The sequence below is a fragment of the Babylonia areolata genome, chromosome 15 (genome assembly GCF_041734735.1).
Source record: "Babylonia areolata isolate BAREFJ2019XMU chromosome 15, ASM4173473v1, whole genome shotgun sequence".
NCBI classification, from domain to species: domain Eukaryota; kingdom Metazoa; phylum Mollusca; class Gastropoda; order Neogastropoda; family Buccinidae; genus Babylonia; species Babylonia areolata.
The window spans coordinates 13,151,702-13,167,608 of NC_134890.1; the positions used below are offsets into that span (position 1 = coordinate 13,151,702).

Here is a 15,907-nt window from a genome sequence, read left to right on the forward strand (position 1 = left end):
GCTGCCGCATCTTCTCATACAGGGGGCATTCTTGGAGAATATGGGATAGGGTCTGGTCAGCCTGGCTGCAATCACATAGGGATGTGGCTGCCACTCCAATCCTCTTCAGGTGTGCTCGGAGGCCGCAGTGTCCTGTGCGAAGGCGGTAGATGGTAGTCTGGTGTCTTCTCTCCAGTGTCCTGATGGGATCTTGGTGTGCCTGGTAGCCTCCGTTCAGGGTGACCCAGCCTCTTCGGAATCTGCTGCGGAGGAGAGTTTTTGTTTCCTCATATGTGGCAGGAATAGTTGGCTGTGTGAGCTGGCTTCCTTCCTTAGCGAGGTGGTCTGCACGTTCGTTGCCTGGGAGGCCTACATGTGCAGGCACCCACTGGAGGGTCGTTGGGGCTGTTTGGGTAAGGGTTGTGAGGGAGGCTTTAAGGGACTGGATAAGTGGACCAGGATCAGGGGAGTCAAGGGCCTGGAGTGTGGACATGGAGTCAGTGAAGATGGAGATGCTGCCAAGGGGCTTTCCACAGGAGGAGAGGAATTCCGTTCACCAGTATAAAGCACTTAGAGCACAGCACAGCGATGTTCTGGCGGCAAAAGGGGAGTCTTGCACTGACCTTGCCTTGCCTGACTGGAGGCTTGACCAAGAGATAGAGGCCACCATCAGCCTCAGAGTTCCTGGCATCACCACCAAAGACCAGCAACCAGCCACTCTCAAGATCCTGACTCTGGCCATGATAGAGGAGTCCTACCCAGCCAGCTCCTGGACCCATGTATACACGGACGGATCAGCGGAGGAAGCCACACACAACGGAGGCAGTGGTGTCTACGTCAGATTTCCCGATGGAGAGCACAGCAGCATCGCACTCCCTGGACGAAAGCTCTGCTCCAATTTCAGAGCTGAAGTCCTGGCCATCAAAACAGCTCACGGCATTCGTTTCCTGTGCCATTCAATTAAATTTCAGGCACGCACACATGCGCACTCAGACAGACATGTAACACTTTACGTGTATGACCGTTTTGTTTATTTACCCCGTCATGAAGGCGGCCACACTACGTTTTCGGGGGATGGTGTGTGTGTGTGTGTTGGGGGGGGGGGGGGGTTGCAATTCAATTCCGAATTTCAAAAACACTTTATTAATCTACATGGAAATTAATGTGTGCAATCACAGGCTCGTTGTAGACACCAACATAAAAAGGAACAAGTGGGGAAGCAGAAAGAGATTCACAAGAGTTGCACACACCGAGAAAGACACGAGAAAAAGACACTGAGACTGAGCTCTACACGGTTTGAGTGCACTTCTTTCTAAAATCTTTCTTTTTTTCTTTTCTTTTCTTTTTTTTTTTTTTTTTTTTAATATGACTCCAGAGGTGTCCACCAAATCTGACATCCAAGCCAAAGTGATCATCGTGACCTACATGCGCAGTGGGTCCTCTTTCACGGGTGACCTATTTAGCCACAACCGGAAGACGTTCTACGTGTTTGAGCCCCTCTGGTCCTTAATGGAACTGTCTAAGAAGGCAAAGTCTGTGGTGCTCTTGAACAGAACACGCATGTGAGTAACACATGGAACCGTGTGTGGTAGGGTGTGGTAAGGGGTGTGATGTGGTGTTGGGGTGTGGTGTGACGGGGTGTGGTGTGATGGGGTGTGGTGTGACGGGGTGTGGTGTGATGGGGTGTGGTGTGACGGGGTGTGGTGTAATGGTGTGATGGGATGTGGTGTGGTGTGGTGTGATGGGGTGTGGTGTAATGGTGTGATGGGATGTGGTGTGATGGGGTGTGGTGTAGTGTGGTGTGATGGGGTGTGGTGTGGTGTGGTGTGACAGGGTGTGCTGTGATGGTGTGATGGGGTGTGGTGTGATGTGTTGGGGTGTGGTGTGACGGGGTGTGGTGTGATGGGGTGGGGTGGGGTGTGGTGTGATGGGGTGTGGTGTGGTGTGACGGGGTGTGGTGTGATAAGGTGTGGTGTAGTGTGGTGTGATGGGGTGCGGTGTGGTGTGACGGGGTGTGCTGTGATGGTGTGATGTGATGGGGTGTGGTGTGACGGGGTGTGGTGTGACGGTGTGATAGTGTGATGGGGTGTGGTGTGGTGTGACGGGGTGTGGTGTGATGGGGTGTACTGTGACGGGATGTGGTATGATGGGGTGTGGTGTGATGGTGTGGTGTGGTGTGATGTGAATGGTGTGGTGTGACGGGGTGTGGTGTGATGGGGTTTGACGAGGTGTGGTTTGATGGGGTGTGATGGGGTGTGGTGTGACGGGGTGTGGTGTGACGGGGTGTGACAGGGTGTGGTGTGACGGGTGTGGTATGATGGGGTGTGGTGTGGTGTGACGGGGTGTGGTGTGACGGGGTGTGCTGTGACGGGGTGCGATGTGATGGGGTGTGGTGTGATGGCGTGTGGTGTGACTGGGTGTGGTGTGACGGGGTGTGGTGTGTCGGGGTGTGGTGTGACTGGGTGTGGTGTGACGGGGTGTGGTGTGGTGTGACGTGGTGTGGTGTGATGGGGTGTAGTGTGACGGGGTGTGGTGTGATGGGGTGTGGTGTGACGGGGTGTGGTGTGATGGGGTGTAATGTGGTGTGATGAGGTGTGGTGTGGCGGGGTGTAGTGGGATGGGGTGTGACGGGTGTGGTGTGGTGTGATGGGGTGTGGTGTGATGTGGTGTGGTGTGATAGGGTGTGGTGTGGTGTCACGGTGACGGGTTGTGGTGTGACGGGGTGTGATGTGATCGGGTGTGGTGTGACGGGATGTGGTGTGGTGTGATGGGGTGTGGTGTGATGTGGTGTGGTGTGATAGGGTGTGGTGTGGTGTCACGGTGACGGGTTGTGGTGTGACGGGGTGTGATGTGATCGGGTGTGGTGTGACGGGGTGTGGTGTGATGGGGTGTGGTGTGACGGGGTGTGGTGTGGTGTGACGGGGTGTGGTGTGATGGGGTGTGGTGTGATGGGGTGTGGTGTGGTGTGACGGGGTGTGGTGTGACGGGGTGTGGTGTGATGGGGTGTGGTGTGACGGGGTGTGGTGTGGTGTGACGGGGTGTGGTGTGACGGGGTGTGATGTGATCGGGTGTGGTGTGACGGGGTGTGGTGTGACGGGGTGTGGCGTGACGGGTGTGTGGTGTGATGGTGTGGTGTGATGGGGTGTGGCGGGGTGTGGTGTGACGGGGTGTGGTGTGGTGTGATGGGGTGTGGTGTGGTGTGATAGGGTGTGGTGTGGTGTGATGGGGTGTGGTGTGATGGGGTGTGGTGTGATGGGATGTGGTGTGGTGTGATGGGGTGTGATGTGAATGGTGTGGTGTGATGGGGTGTGGTGTGGTGTGGTGTGACGGGGTGTGATGTGATCGGGTGTGGTGTGATCGGGTGTGATGTGACAGGGTGTGCTGTGGTGTGGTGTGATGGGGTGTGACGGGTTGTGGTGTGACGGGGTGTGATGTGATGGGGTGTGGTGTGACGGGGTGTGGTGTGGTGTGTTGTGCTTGGGTGTGGTGTGATGTTAGGGTAGGGTGTCTAAGTGGGGTGTGGTATGATGGGGTGTTGTGTGGTGGTGTGTGTTGTGTATTGTGTTGAAAAGTGCGGTGGGGCGGTGTGGTGGGGATGTGGCGAGGATGTGTGGGGTGTATTGCAGTGTGTTTTCTCGCGTTTGCCTTTCTGTGTTGTTTTGTGTCGTCAGTGTTGTGTTGCGTTCATTACTTTGCGTTGCGTTGTATTGCATTTGTTTGTACTGCCATAGATGATATTGTATCCCATGGCAATAAATCATGACTATAGAGTATGATCATTATTGGCACGAAATGGTATGGCAGAGCTGGGCATGGTATTGCTTTGCGTCGCGCGGTGTTTTGTTCACAACACACTCTTTTATAAGTTTCAGTTTCAGTAGCTCAAGGAGGCGTCACTGGTCTTCATCGCCATCTTCTGAGATCGGAGAGTTGGCCGAGGGTCTCGTACCAGGTGGATGACCTGCAGAGTTTCACTTTCAGTTTCAGTAGCTCAAGGAGGCGTCACTGTGTTCGGACAAATCCATATATGCTACACCACATCTGCCAAGCAGATGCCTGACCAGCAGCGTAACCCAACGCGCTTAGTCAGGCCTTGAAAAAAAAATGAAAAAAAAGGGTGAATAAATAATAGATAAATACATTAAAAAAAAAAACTACTACCACTACTAACAATATGTATAAGGCGCAAAAACGTGATGAAGTCAACTATAAGCGTACATAAATAAATACTCTTTATAAATCATGCTACAATTTAATCATTGTGGTGACTAGCAAAATTTGACCCCCGGGGGGAAAAATTCAGCGAGGTGGTTACGAATAAGCTGTTACACCGGTTCCAGACATCTAGTGCCAAACAGGTGGTTCAGCTCCACGCTGCCAGGTGCCTACCTGAAATCTTTCCTGGCCTGTGATTTCTACTCCGTGGACTTTTTGACCTTGCGCCAGAAATTCATGGCGAGGAGCCCGTCCACAATTAGGTGGGTTGTTCGTTCTTTAGTTTAACGTCTTTTCACTATAAGTGATATTAGACGAAATTAGGTGGGTGAGTGGACAAGAAGACGGCTCGTGGTGAAGGTGGTGCTGTTCATTTTGCTGTTGTTGTTGTTGTTGTTGTTGTGTTATAATATCACTATATATCATCACGCTATTACTATTAAATCACTGGGCAAGACACTCTCGCCACTACAATCAAATTCTAGCTCCAAATAGTCGGGACATGAGTCACTGCTGTATCCTTCGGAGTAGCGAACTCTGCCGCTAAGGGCAGTATCGTCGTTCTTGTATTTTGCTGTTGCTCCATTCAGATTTTCAATAATGCGAATCCTGTTTGCCAGATGAGGACTTTGATTTATTTTATCCACATTCTTTTATTATCATTATCATTATTATCAAGTTTAGATATATATATATATATATATATATATAGAGAGAGAGAGAGAGAGAGAGAGAGAGAGAGAGAGAGAGAGAGAGAGCATTAGATGTTATTGTATGAAGCGTTTGAACAGAGCGGACATTCTTTCTTCAGTCGTTTGTTTTAAGCTCACTGTCGAACATATCTGGGGTGGTTGTTGTGCTGGATATTCCTTCTGTGACGATAACATTGCCAGAACTCGGCCAGTGTTTTGTCACAGTGCAGTACCTTTCAAAACTGTTTCCAGTTATTGTCTTTTGCTTCTGGTGCTGTCAGGTAGAACTGCTTTGTTTTGTGTGTGTGTGTGTGTGTGTGTGTGTGTGTGTGTGTGTTTTGCTCTTGTTTTTTGTTGTCGTTGTTTTGTTTTGTTGTTGTTGGGGTTTCTGTTTGTGCTTTTGTTGTTGTTGTTGTTTTGTATGTTTGTTTTGCTTTTCTTTGTTTTTGTTTCCCATTCATTTTTGTCTCAATTTCTTTGTCATGGTATATGACGGGTTGCTACATTACATCCGGAAGTAAATTAGGGGGAGAGAGAGAGAGAGATCGTGCGTGTATACTGTACGTGTGTGGTGGGTGGGGGTACACGCGCGAATGTTTGAGTGTGTGTGTGTGTGAGAGAGAGAGAGAGAGAAAGAGACACACACAGAGAAAGAGAGACAGAGTACCAGGCAGACAGAGATAAAGTCAGGCAGGAAGTACAGAGTGGCAGACAGGCGATCCTCAAAGTAGAAGCGGCTAGCACAGATGAGTATTAAAAAAGAAAAGAAAGAAAAAAGAAAAAAAAGAAATGTTATTACTGCATTCAGTATGTTAACCTATTTTGTGTAATCGAGTCCCACACATACATGAAATGCCCCAGTTGTTTAAAACCTTTTTTTTCTTAATTAAAAAAAAGACAAATGAATGTAATTGCTTACCACCTTGTAAATGTGAACTGAATAAAAATAAGTTCTCAAAAAAAAAAAGGTGTTTTTGTTGTTTTTTTAAAGATAGATTCCAACTGTTCTCCACCTTCAAAGATATCGACCAATAAAGAACTGACAAACTTTTTTGTTTGTTTGTTACTTGGTTTATTGATGTTTGTTGATGTTTGCCGTTATTAATTCAGTTTCCCGCTCACTAAAAACACGCCTAGCTACATGCTGTTGCTGTCCACACCAATCAGGTTCTATGACTGCGTAAAGCGCAATGATGGTCTTCGGGACTGTCTGCCTCTGCTCTTCCAGACCTGTCGCCATGCTGACGTCACTGTGGTCAAGACTATCCGCTTCAGCATGGCACAGACCACAACACTGATGGCTGAGGATCCTAGGATTAAGGTAGGTTAGACAAGACAAGACAAGACAAGACAAAACTCTCTAAACATAATGCTTTTTTTTTTTCTTCCAAAGTCAATTAACTAGTAACACAGCAACGAGGATTAATGATTAATTATGCGACTCCATAATATTAAGCCAGAGTGTATGTGTGCGTGATTTGACGTGATTTTTTTTTTTCTGTTGGATAGCATATTATCATTATGATGTCTATGTTTAATTTACCATGCTGTTTTGTACCCATCTATTAAGTGTGATCGTGTGTGTGTGTGTGTGTGTGTGTGTGTGTGTGATATGTTTGTGCGTCCCATGTCTTTTATGTAAACATAGTGAATTACTGTGATTCTCACGAGTGTTGTTTCTGTGTTATACACTGCAAATTGATTTCTCTCATTAACTCACTCAGTACGGCCAGTCCTCTCTTCTCCTCTACACAGACCCCTCGGATGTCCAGTGGGTGTCTGAATGACCCAATCTTTAGCTTCCGTCGTCAGAATTGTGGTATCTTTGTCAACATTCACCTCTTCAGTATAAGAGCCTTCCGCTTGCAATATTTTGATTGTGGTAATTGGGGTGAAACGCTGTTAACGTCGTCTCTTTCGCCGTTCGTATGGAGAGAGTTAAGGTAATAAAGTATACTGTATTCTGAATTCCGGGGATAATAGATAAGTACTGGTGCGCTTTTCTTTTCTTTTCTTTATCCGATCCTCCACTTCAAACAGGGTCTGCACTGCACCATAGCAGGCAATAACGGCACACAGTGTCTCTTTGCTTTCATTCTGCAGGTATTATTTATTCACCTTTTTTCTCTTTTTTTTTTCTTTTCTTTTTTTCCTCAAGGCCTGACTAAGCGCGTTGGGTTACGCTGCTGGTCAGGCATCTGCTTGGCAGATGTGGTGTAGCGTATATGGATTTGTCCGAACGCAGTGACGCCTCCTTGAGCTACTGAAACTGAAAGTGAAACTCTGCAGGTCATCCACCTGGTACGAGACCCTCGGCCAACTCTCCGATCTCAGAAGATGGCGATGAAGACCTTCACTACCCACCCATTGAACGAGACCTCGAAACACTTCTGTCAGAGGGTGCTGGCGGACCTGCAGCAGGCGGAGAAGATGAAAACCCTCTTCCCTGGTCGGGTCCTCAGCATCCGCTACGAAGACCTGGCTAAGGATCCTCTCCTAATGACCCAAAAGGTTTTGGCCTTCGCTGGTCTCGACATGGATGAAGAGCTGCGTCACTATGTGTGGAGCATCACATCTGCCGGGTTGCCCGTAAGGTGTCGGTACTGTACCACCCGGAGCAGCTCTAAGAGAACGGCCAGCCTGTGGAGGACTGCAGGGTCTCTGACTTCTACAGAACGATCGACGAGAACTGCGAGGAGGTGTACCAGAGGATGGGCTTCCTGCCGCTCTCCACGACGGAGAGGTTGAGGGATCTGAATGTTTCAGCCTTTCTGGAATATTCCAGAGTGCCAGGCTTGTGGGTGTGAACGAAATGGTTTTGTTTTTCGCTTGGTTTGTTTTATCTTCTGCTTCTTCTTCTGCTCCATCTGCTTCTTCTTCTTCGTTCATGGGCTGCAACTCCCACGTTCGCTCGTATACACAGTGGGCTTTTACGTGTATGACTGTTTTTACCCCCGCCGTGTATGCAGCCATACTCCGTTTTCGGGGGGGTGCATGCTGGGTATACTCTTGTTTCCATAATCCACCGAACGCTGACATAGATTACGGAATTTTTAACGTGCGTATTTGATCTTCTGCTTGCGAATACACACGAATGGGTTCAGCCACTAGCAGGTCTGCACATATGTTGACCTGGGAGATCGGAAAAAAATCTCCACCCTTTACCCACCAGATCTTTTTATTTCCTGGCTCTGTCATTGTGGAACAAATTACCCCCAAAAAATTGCGTCATTCTGTCTCGCTGAAATCTCTTCAGTTTGCTCTGAAAACACACCTTTTCAAACATCACTAACAGCAGTTTTTGGGTGTTTTTTTTTCCATTGTTGTTGTTTGCTGGGTTGTTTTTCTTTAAATCTTGGTGTGATCTGGTTTTGGGTGCATGTTTTGTTGTGGAGAGGCTGTTTGCCGTCTGTGTGTGGGGTGTGTTGGTGTGTGTCCGTGCGTTAGTTCGTGTGCCTGGGTGCATGTTGCAGGGATGCGTTTTCTGGAGGTCGTCATAGGTGGGTAAGTAGTTTCCAACGTTCAGTTGCGTCAGTTTTTCACGTGTGTGCGTGTGTGCGAGTGGGTGTAGAGCCGGGATTGGAGGGGAGTATTGATGGGGAGGCAGGGAGTGGGGAATGAAATGAGCAATATTTCTGGAGAAATGCGCTATATAAATGTCCATTATTATTATTATTATTATTATTATTATAGAAAGGCTGGAAAAATAAGCAAATTCGCATACAGAACTTAAGAAAATCCGTCAGTTCCAGTGCACGTCTGCAGTGCGTATAGTACGTTGATGACCGAACAAGATAGGGTTGTATTCCTTCGTGTGTATATTTTCAGTAAAAAAAAAATTAAAAAAAAAAAATATATATATATATATATATATATATATATATATATCTGAGCAACACCGTTTATCCGTTTACCTGAACAACACGCAGACAGTAAACAGGGAAGTTTAATTAAACGTGCACACTACAAGCACTTTAACTGAGAAAAAAAAAATTACGGTTAATAAACTGACAATTCTCGACGTCAAATGCAAACTCCGAATTTTTGGATCACACCTAAAGTCTTAGAGAAGTGAAAGTTGGATCATGTAAATATAAACTCTGAAGGTTGAACAGCCAAAGCTGCAAGTAAAGCAGAAAAGGTGCATCATCACATCAGTGTCACACCGACAAAGCCATGAAGCAGAGAACACAGCATGACCCCAGCCCCCAAGGTCAAGGCTGACGCCGAGCTGCTGCCCTGATGCTTTGCCAGCAGAGGAGTGACGTCAGAGCGCGTGCCGTTGTGGGGTGAAGGTCGCACGCTCAGGATTTGACACATGACCTGGTACAGATCCACGGTTCGCAGTTTCTGCACTTCCTGCCCAGCTCGGAAAGCTGGAACAGAAGGAGTGAACGAACACTCAAAACACGTGCGTGCGCGCGCGCGCGCGAGGTTCACACACACACACACACACACACACACACACACACACAGAGGCACACTCGTGCACACACTACTCACACACACGTACGTCTATCACACACACACACACACACACACACACGCGCCGGCGCGCGCACAACCACCCTGTGGAGTTGCGGCCTGGTGGTAACACGTGGGGAAGAGGGTGAGACCAGGATTCGAACCCAGACCCTCACGACCACTGTATTGGTCTTAACCTCTGTGTGTGTGTGTGTGTGTGTGTGTGTGTGTGTGTGTGTGTGTGCTACAACTCACCAGGTCCCTTTGCCAAGAAGATGCCGAACATGTCCGTGTAGACATTGTCATAGCCGTGTGTCCCCGCGGTCACATTGTAGCCACGCTGCTTCATCAGTGCCTGACCACACACACACACACACACACACACACACACACAAGAATCAAGAATATTTAGTCCTTTCATCCCTTTTGGGGCATGGAGGATATTATATAACAGCAATAGTATTTCATAAACAGTTAACATAACTATCAGAACTGAACCGGCAGAATACAAACTATATGAAACACAACATAAATGAAGATAGCATTTTTCTTGTATTAAACCTCAGGACAGATCAGACTACGTTGCTCATCTTTGCAACATTACTTAAGTTTAACCAAATTGTCTTGGCTGCATGAAATAAATTACACAGAAAGCCTCTTCCAACAAGAAAAATTAAACAATCGTTGGCCTTTTTTTCGCTGACGTTGTGTGTGTGTGTGTGCGCATATTAACATCTTCTTGTTTTTTCTTCTTTTTTTTTTACTCACACGTTCTACGTCATAACCATGTAATACGTCATTTACTTAAATGAGGTCACATGAGTCATCATGTAAACATTTGTTGTCCTTTCAGCGTATCAATGATCTGAAGTAGTTGACTCCTTTGCGCAGCAGCCCACAACAACCTCCAGCAACACCTGAGACTACACAAAAGGACTATGCACACCCCAACGCACAGTAACAATATGATTAACAGTACAATTGTTAACTTTTTTGTTCACGACTTGGCGAATGTATCTTATTGTTAGCAATGGTACAGTCATATAAGGTCATGTATGCACAATAACAGGGCGGCTTGAAGAGAATCTGACGCTAACACACACACACACACACACACACACACTCGTGCGCGCGCGCCGTTTTCCTCCGTCGACTGAACATTATTTAATCTATTCTAATTCTATTCAAATAATTAACAATATTCTATCATTGCTGGTCACTCCATTTCACACAACTGAAACGGTTCATGACGAGATTTCAGCTGCATGGATGTGTATGGTACGAGCTGATATCAATCTTGAAAATAAAATGACGACGACAATATCAGATCGCTTTTGTGTGTGTGTGTGTGTGTGTGTGTGTGTGGCATACTACCCCCTCTCTGGCTCTCTCCAAGCTCTCACCCCCCCCCCCCTCCTCTCCCCACACACACACCTCCCCACTCCACAACCCTCCACCAACACCTCTCCTCTCTCACGCTAAAGTCTGATGTGACCATTATTAGTATTCGGTGGACATGTGCTGCATCTCTTACCGTCATAATGAAAAAGCCCGGATCAGCCACGGCAGTCAGTGGCGCCACGTAGGGGCCGTGCTTGTAGTGCCACCTTTCAGGGAGGTCACTCTTTCGGTACACGGTCATGTTGGGGTGAAAGGCCTCCAGTTTCTTGTAGACCTGGGCACAGAACAGACACAGTTCAGTATAGTACAGTACGGCACAGTATAATACAGTACAGCACAGTACAGTACAGCACAATATAGTACAGCACAATACAGTACAGTACAGCACAGCACAATACAGTACAGCAAAGCACACCACAGTACAGCACAGTATAGTACAGTACAGCACAGCAAAGTACAGCACAATACAGTACAGCACAACACAGCACAGTATAGTACAGCACAGCACAATACAGTACAGTTTAGTGCAGCACAGTAAAGCACAGCACAGTACAGCAAGGCACAGCACAGCACAGTACAGTACAACACAGCACGGTACGATGCAGCACAGCACAGTACAGCACAGCACGGTACAATACAGCACAGCACAGTACAATACAGCACAGCACAGTACAACACAGCACGGTACGATGCAGCACAGCACAGTACAGCACAGCACGGTACAATACAGCACAGCACAGTACAATACAGCACAGCACAGTATAGCACAGTACAGCACAGTACAGCACAGCACAATACAGCACAGCACAGTACAATACAGCACAGCACAGTATAGCACAGTACAGCACAGTACAATACAGTACAGCACAGCACAATACAGCACAGCACAGTACAATACAGCACAGCACAGTATAGCACAGTACAGCACAGTACAATACAGTACAGCACAGCACAATACAGCACAGCACAGTACAATACAGCACAGCACAGTATAGCACAGTACAGCACAGTACAATACAGTACAGCACAGTACAGCACAGCACAATACAGTACAGCACAGCACGGTACAACACAGCACAGCACAGCACAGCACAGCACAATACAGGCAGCTTGAGCGGCTCTCAACACTGACAGTGTCAAAGAAACAGTTAAATATCACTGTTCTAAGACAGAGGGAGCCAGTGGGTGAGAAAGAACGGTGGTGGGAAAAAACTGAGGATGAGAAACAAGGTGGGGAGTGACAGAGAGAGACTCGGAGACGACAGACAGATACAGACAGACGAGTACAGAGAGAGAGATACAGAGACAGAGACTGGGAGAGACGGAGAGAGTCACGGACAGAGACAGACAAAGAGACAGAGACACAGAGAGAGACAGAAACATACACAGACACAGAAAGAGATAATCAGACATGGAGACTTGACAGAGGACACAGAGACAGAGACAGGCAGACATAGACACGAGGCACACACACACACACACACACACACACACACACACACACACACAAAGAAAGAAGAGAGAGAGAGAGAAATGAAGTATTTCAAAAACAGCAAACGATGCACGTGGGAGGGGTCAGAAGGAAGATCTATGAAAACAGCACTGCGAGTTGATCAATAAAGGGTGGTAACTCTCTCCATGTACAAGGGGCACAAATTTCAAAGTCCATGCTGCTCAGTGGCACACACTGGGGTAGTGGAAATAAAAGGCACATTGGAACAAACCCAGCCAACAACACTGTGAATTGGTGCATGTCGGTGGTAACACCCAGTCCAACGTCTTGACGTAAAGTAGAATAGAATGAAATAAAATAAAATAAAATAAAATAAAAACGTGTGAAGCGGGGTACAGGCGCTTATGGTTGTATTTGTATTTGCATTTCTTTTTATCACAACAGATATTTCTGTGTGAAATTCGGGCTGCTCTCCCCAGGGAGAGCGCGTCGCTACACTACAGCGCCACCCATTTTTCGGGGTTTTTTTTGTTTTGTTTGTTTGTTTGTTTTTTGGTTTTTCTTCCTGCGTGCAGTTTTATTTGTTTTTCGCATCGAAGTGGATTTTTCTACAGAATTTTGCCAGGAACAACCCTTTTGTTGCCGTGGGTTCTTTTACGTGCGCTAAGTGCATGCTGCACATGGGACCTTGGTTTATCGTCTCATCCGAATGACTAGCGTCCAGACCACCACTCAAGGTCTAGTGGAGGGGTGGGGGGGATATCGGCCGGCTGAGCCGTGGTTCGAATCTGATTCTCTCGCTTCCTAGGCGGACGCGTTTCTGTGCTGTGCTGTGCTGTGCTGTGCTGTGCTGTGCTGTGCTGTGCTGTGCTGTGATGTGATGTGATGTGGTATGGTGTGATGTGGTGTGATAGGGGGACATACCACACTCGGGGTGGGTTGAAGGGTGGGTGGGCAGACAGAGAACGTTCACCAGGTACTTTACGGTATATACCCACCTCACTCATCATTACACCTACGACCCCCCCGCACCCGCCCCCCCCCCCCACCACCACCACCACACACACACCCTCAAACACTAACACCTGCCGTGTCACACTACTCCCTCCACCACCCACCCACCACCCACCCACACACACACACACACACTACACACACCACACACACACACACACACACACACACACACTAACACACTAACACACAAACACACTAACACACACACACACACACACACTACACACACTAACACACAGACACACACACTGCACACACACTAGCACACACACACTACACACACACCACACACACATACACTACGCACACACACACGCACTAACACACATACACCACACACACACACACACACACACACACACACCTGTTCCTCCATGCCAGGCATAGTGTAGATGCTGATCAGCGCTGCTCCTTCCAGAATGATAATCACCTCTGAGGAGTTCAGGACTCCTGAGATGTCTATCACATGACTGGGATTCACCTGCACACACACACACACACACACACACACACACACACACACACACACACGAGTCAAACCTGGAACGTATGAAAACCTCCACAGAAAGCGACATGAGCTGTCACTGAAAACACATTGCAAAAATCCACTCTCAAACCAAGATTTTTTTTTTAATGGAAAAACAATTCAAACAAAGGCGTATACAAATTTACTCGGAGTTTAACTATATCGTTTTTTAATTCCATCAAAGTATATCGCAAAACAGCAACAACATCAAGGCAAAACAACAGCACAAAAAAAAAGAAAAGAAAAAAAGAAATCGAACACTTCGTTGAATACATTGATCGCTATGAAGCGCTATGGAAGTGGTTATTTATACTCTGATCATCAAGTGAATGACATGAAGGTGTTTATTTATAATCTCTTCAACCAACGAGTACTATATAGGTGGTCATCTATGTATTCTCATCTCAATCAACAAACAAGTGCATTGTAGATAGTTTACTCATCCTCTGATCTCACCAGAAAACGACAGCTTTGTCAGTCGTTATCAAAAACAATTCCAATCTCATTAACAAACTAGTGCTTCGTAGGTGGTTATTAAAAAAATATATATATATATTCTAATATTATCAACAAACAAGTGCTTTATAGGTAGTTATTTACATTATAATCTCATTAACAAAAAGCGCTATGGATGTGGTTATTCATAGTGTGCGAACGGGAAAAATTTTTTATACGAAATGTATGATGTGGCTCCCTTTTCTTCCAAGAACAAAGTGTCAATCGTAGACAATCTCACGACGGGCGCAATAGCCGAGTGGCTAAGCGTTGGACTTTCAATCTGAGGGTCCCGGGTTCGAATCTCGGTAACGGCGCCTGGTGGGTAAGGGTGGAGATTTTTCCGATCTCCCAGGTCAACATATGTGCAGACCTGCATGTGTATACGCAAGCAGACGATCAAATGCGCGCGTTACAGATCCTGTAATTCATGTCAGCGTTCGGTGGGTTATGGAAACAAGAACATACCGAGCATGCATACCCCCTAAGGCGAAGTATGGCTGCCTATATGGCGGTGTAAAAACGGTTATACACGTAAAAGCCCACTCGTGTACACACGAGTGAATGTGGGAGTTGCAGCCAACGAACGAAGAAGAACAAGTCTATTTCAAGTTTCAGCTGGGAAGTGTTGTTGTCGATGTTTTTGTGTGTGTTTTTGTTGTTGTGTTCTTGTTGTTTTTGTTGTGTTGTTGTTGTTTGTTTGTTTTGCTGTTGTTGTTTTGTTGGTTGTTTTTTTGTTGTTGTTTTTTTGTTTTTTGTTGTTGTTGTTGTTGTTTTGTTGTCTTTTTGTTTGTTTTTGTTTCTTTTTTGTTGTTGTTGTTTTTGTTTGATTGTTTAAATCACGACACACAGTGTGTACACTCTGATCTCTGACCTTAGTCATGCCATGGTCGGAAAACACCATCAGGTTGACATCTGACATCGCGGGGTCAGACAGCTGGTCCATAAGGTCAGATACAATGAGGTCAAGGTCACGGATGACGCCATTCACTTCAGGACTAAACGGCCCATACATATGTCCATACTTGTCCGTCAGTTCAAAGTAGATGGCTGAAAAGGCATGCAGCATCAGTTGCACATTTCCTGGTGATGACATCACAGACGTGGACATTTTTCGGCAACCGCCGGTATCACAATAATACAAGAATTTATTTCATATAGCGCGCGCGCGCACGCACACACACACACACACACACACACACACACACACACACACACGGAGAGAGCGAGCGAGAGAGAGAGAGAGAGAACTAATGAATGAAATTATATTTTAATTAAGAGGGTAAAGGCATAAACACAAATGCTTTTTTACATCCAGTTCGCTGAGCAAAAACTGAAAAACAAGAAAAATACAAACACAAAAAAAAAGCAAAAATATTCATAATGATAAAAAAAAATAGGAAAACCTATAAGTATGCACATTGGTCATATAATCATGTACATTGATAATCATATGTATAGAAATACACATACACACATACATGTGGAGGAGGATAGAGAAAGCAAAAAATTATATTAAAAAAAAAAAAGAGTTGGAGAAAAAAGAAAAGAAAAAAGACTGGGTGGAGAAACAGACGGACATAAAAACTGACATGCAGGGATAGATGTAGCGAGAGAGAAGCATAACCCAATATTGATAATTTAGTGGGTTATCTTTTCATGAGA

At 46.3% G+C, this 15,907-nt stretch overlaps 3 protein-coding genes across 3 annotated transcripts in view; 2 read left to right on the plus strand and 1 right to left on the minus strand.

The window, feature by feature from the left end:
* The first annotated feature begins 1,096 nt into the window (after positions 1 to 1,096).
* Positions 1,097 to 6,219, plus strand: LOC143290182 (carbohydrate sulfotransferase 1-like). Its single transcript, XM_076599496.1, has 3 exons — positions 1,097 to 1,541; positions 4,320 to 4,457; positions 6,054 to 6,219. The coding sequence occupies exons 1-3, from the start codon at positions 1,345 to 1,347 to the stop codon at positions 6,214 to 6,216; spliced, it is 498 nt and encodes a 165-aa protein (XP_076455611.1). The 5' UTR covers positions 1,097 to 1,344; the 3' UTR covers positions 6,217 to 6,219.
* On the plus strand, positions 6,220 to 8,745 carry LOC143290183 (uncharacterized). Its single transcript, XM_076599497.1, has one exon. It carries the CDS (start codon positions 7,224 to 7,226, stop codon positions 7,632 to 7,634), a length of 411 nt encoding a protein of 136 aa, XP_076455612.1. The 5' UTR covers positions 6,220 to 7,223; the 3' UTR covers positions 7,635 to 8,745.
* Positions 8,746 to 8,814: 69 nt separating this feature from the next.
* The window catches only part of LOC143290184 (glycerophosphocholine cholinephosphodiesterase ENPP6-like), a 28,464-nt gene continuing 21,371 nt past the window's right edge, over positions 8,815 to 15,907 (minus strand). The window contains exons 5-9 of the mRNA XM_076599498.1: positions 15,117 to 15,292; positions 13,586 to 13,702; positions 10,885 to 11,025; positions 9,606 to 9,705; positions 8,815 to 9,262 (exon numbers count right to left, since the gene is read on the minus strand). Of these exons, the coding sequence (XP_076455613.1) occupies positions 9,036 to 9,262; positions 9,606 to 9,705; positions 10,885 to 11,025; positions 13,586 to 13,702; positions 15,117 to 15,292 (761 nt within the window). The 3' untranslated portion in view covers positions 8,815 to 9,035. The remainder of the gene's footprint in view (positions 9,263 to 9,605; positions 9,706 to 10,884; positions 11,026 to 13,585; positions 13,703 to 15,116; positions 15,293 to 15,907) is intronic.

Bases quoted from the DNA above. Each gene is read 5' to 3' on its own strand.
- LOC143290182 (XM_076599496.1), top strand. From the start codon at position 1,345: ATGACTCCAGAGGTGTCCACCAAATCTGACATCCAAGCCAAAGTGATC. The intron at 1,542-4,319 runs GTGAGTAACACA...CACCGGTTCCAG, and splicing joins CTCTTGAACAGAACACGCAT to ACATCTAGTGCCAAACAGGT. The intron at 4,458-6,053 runs GTGGGTTGTTCG...CACACCAATCAG, and splicing joins AGGAGCCCGTCCACAATTAG to GTTCTATGACTGCGTAAAGC.
- LOC143290183 (XM_076599497.1), top strand. From the start codon at position 7,224: ATGGCGATGAAGACCTTCACTACCCACCCATTGAACGAGACCTCGAAA.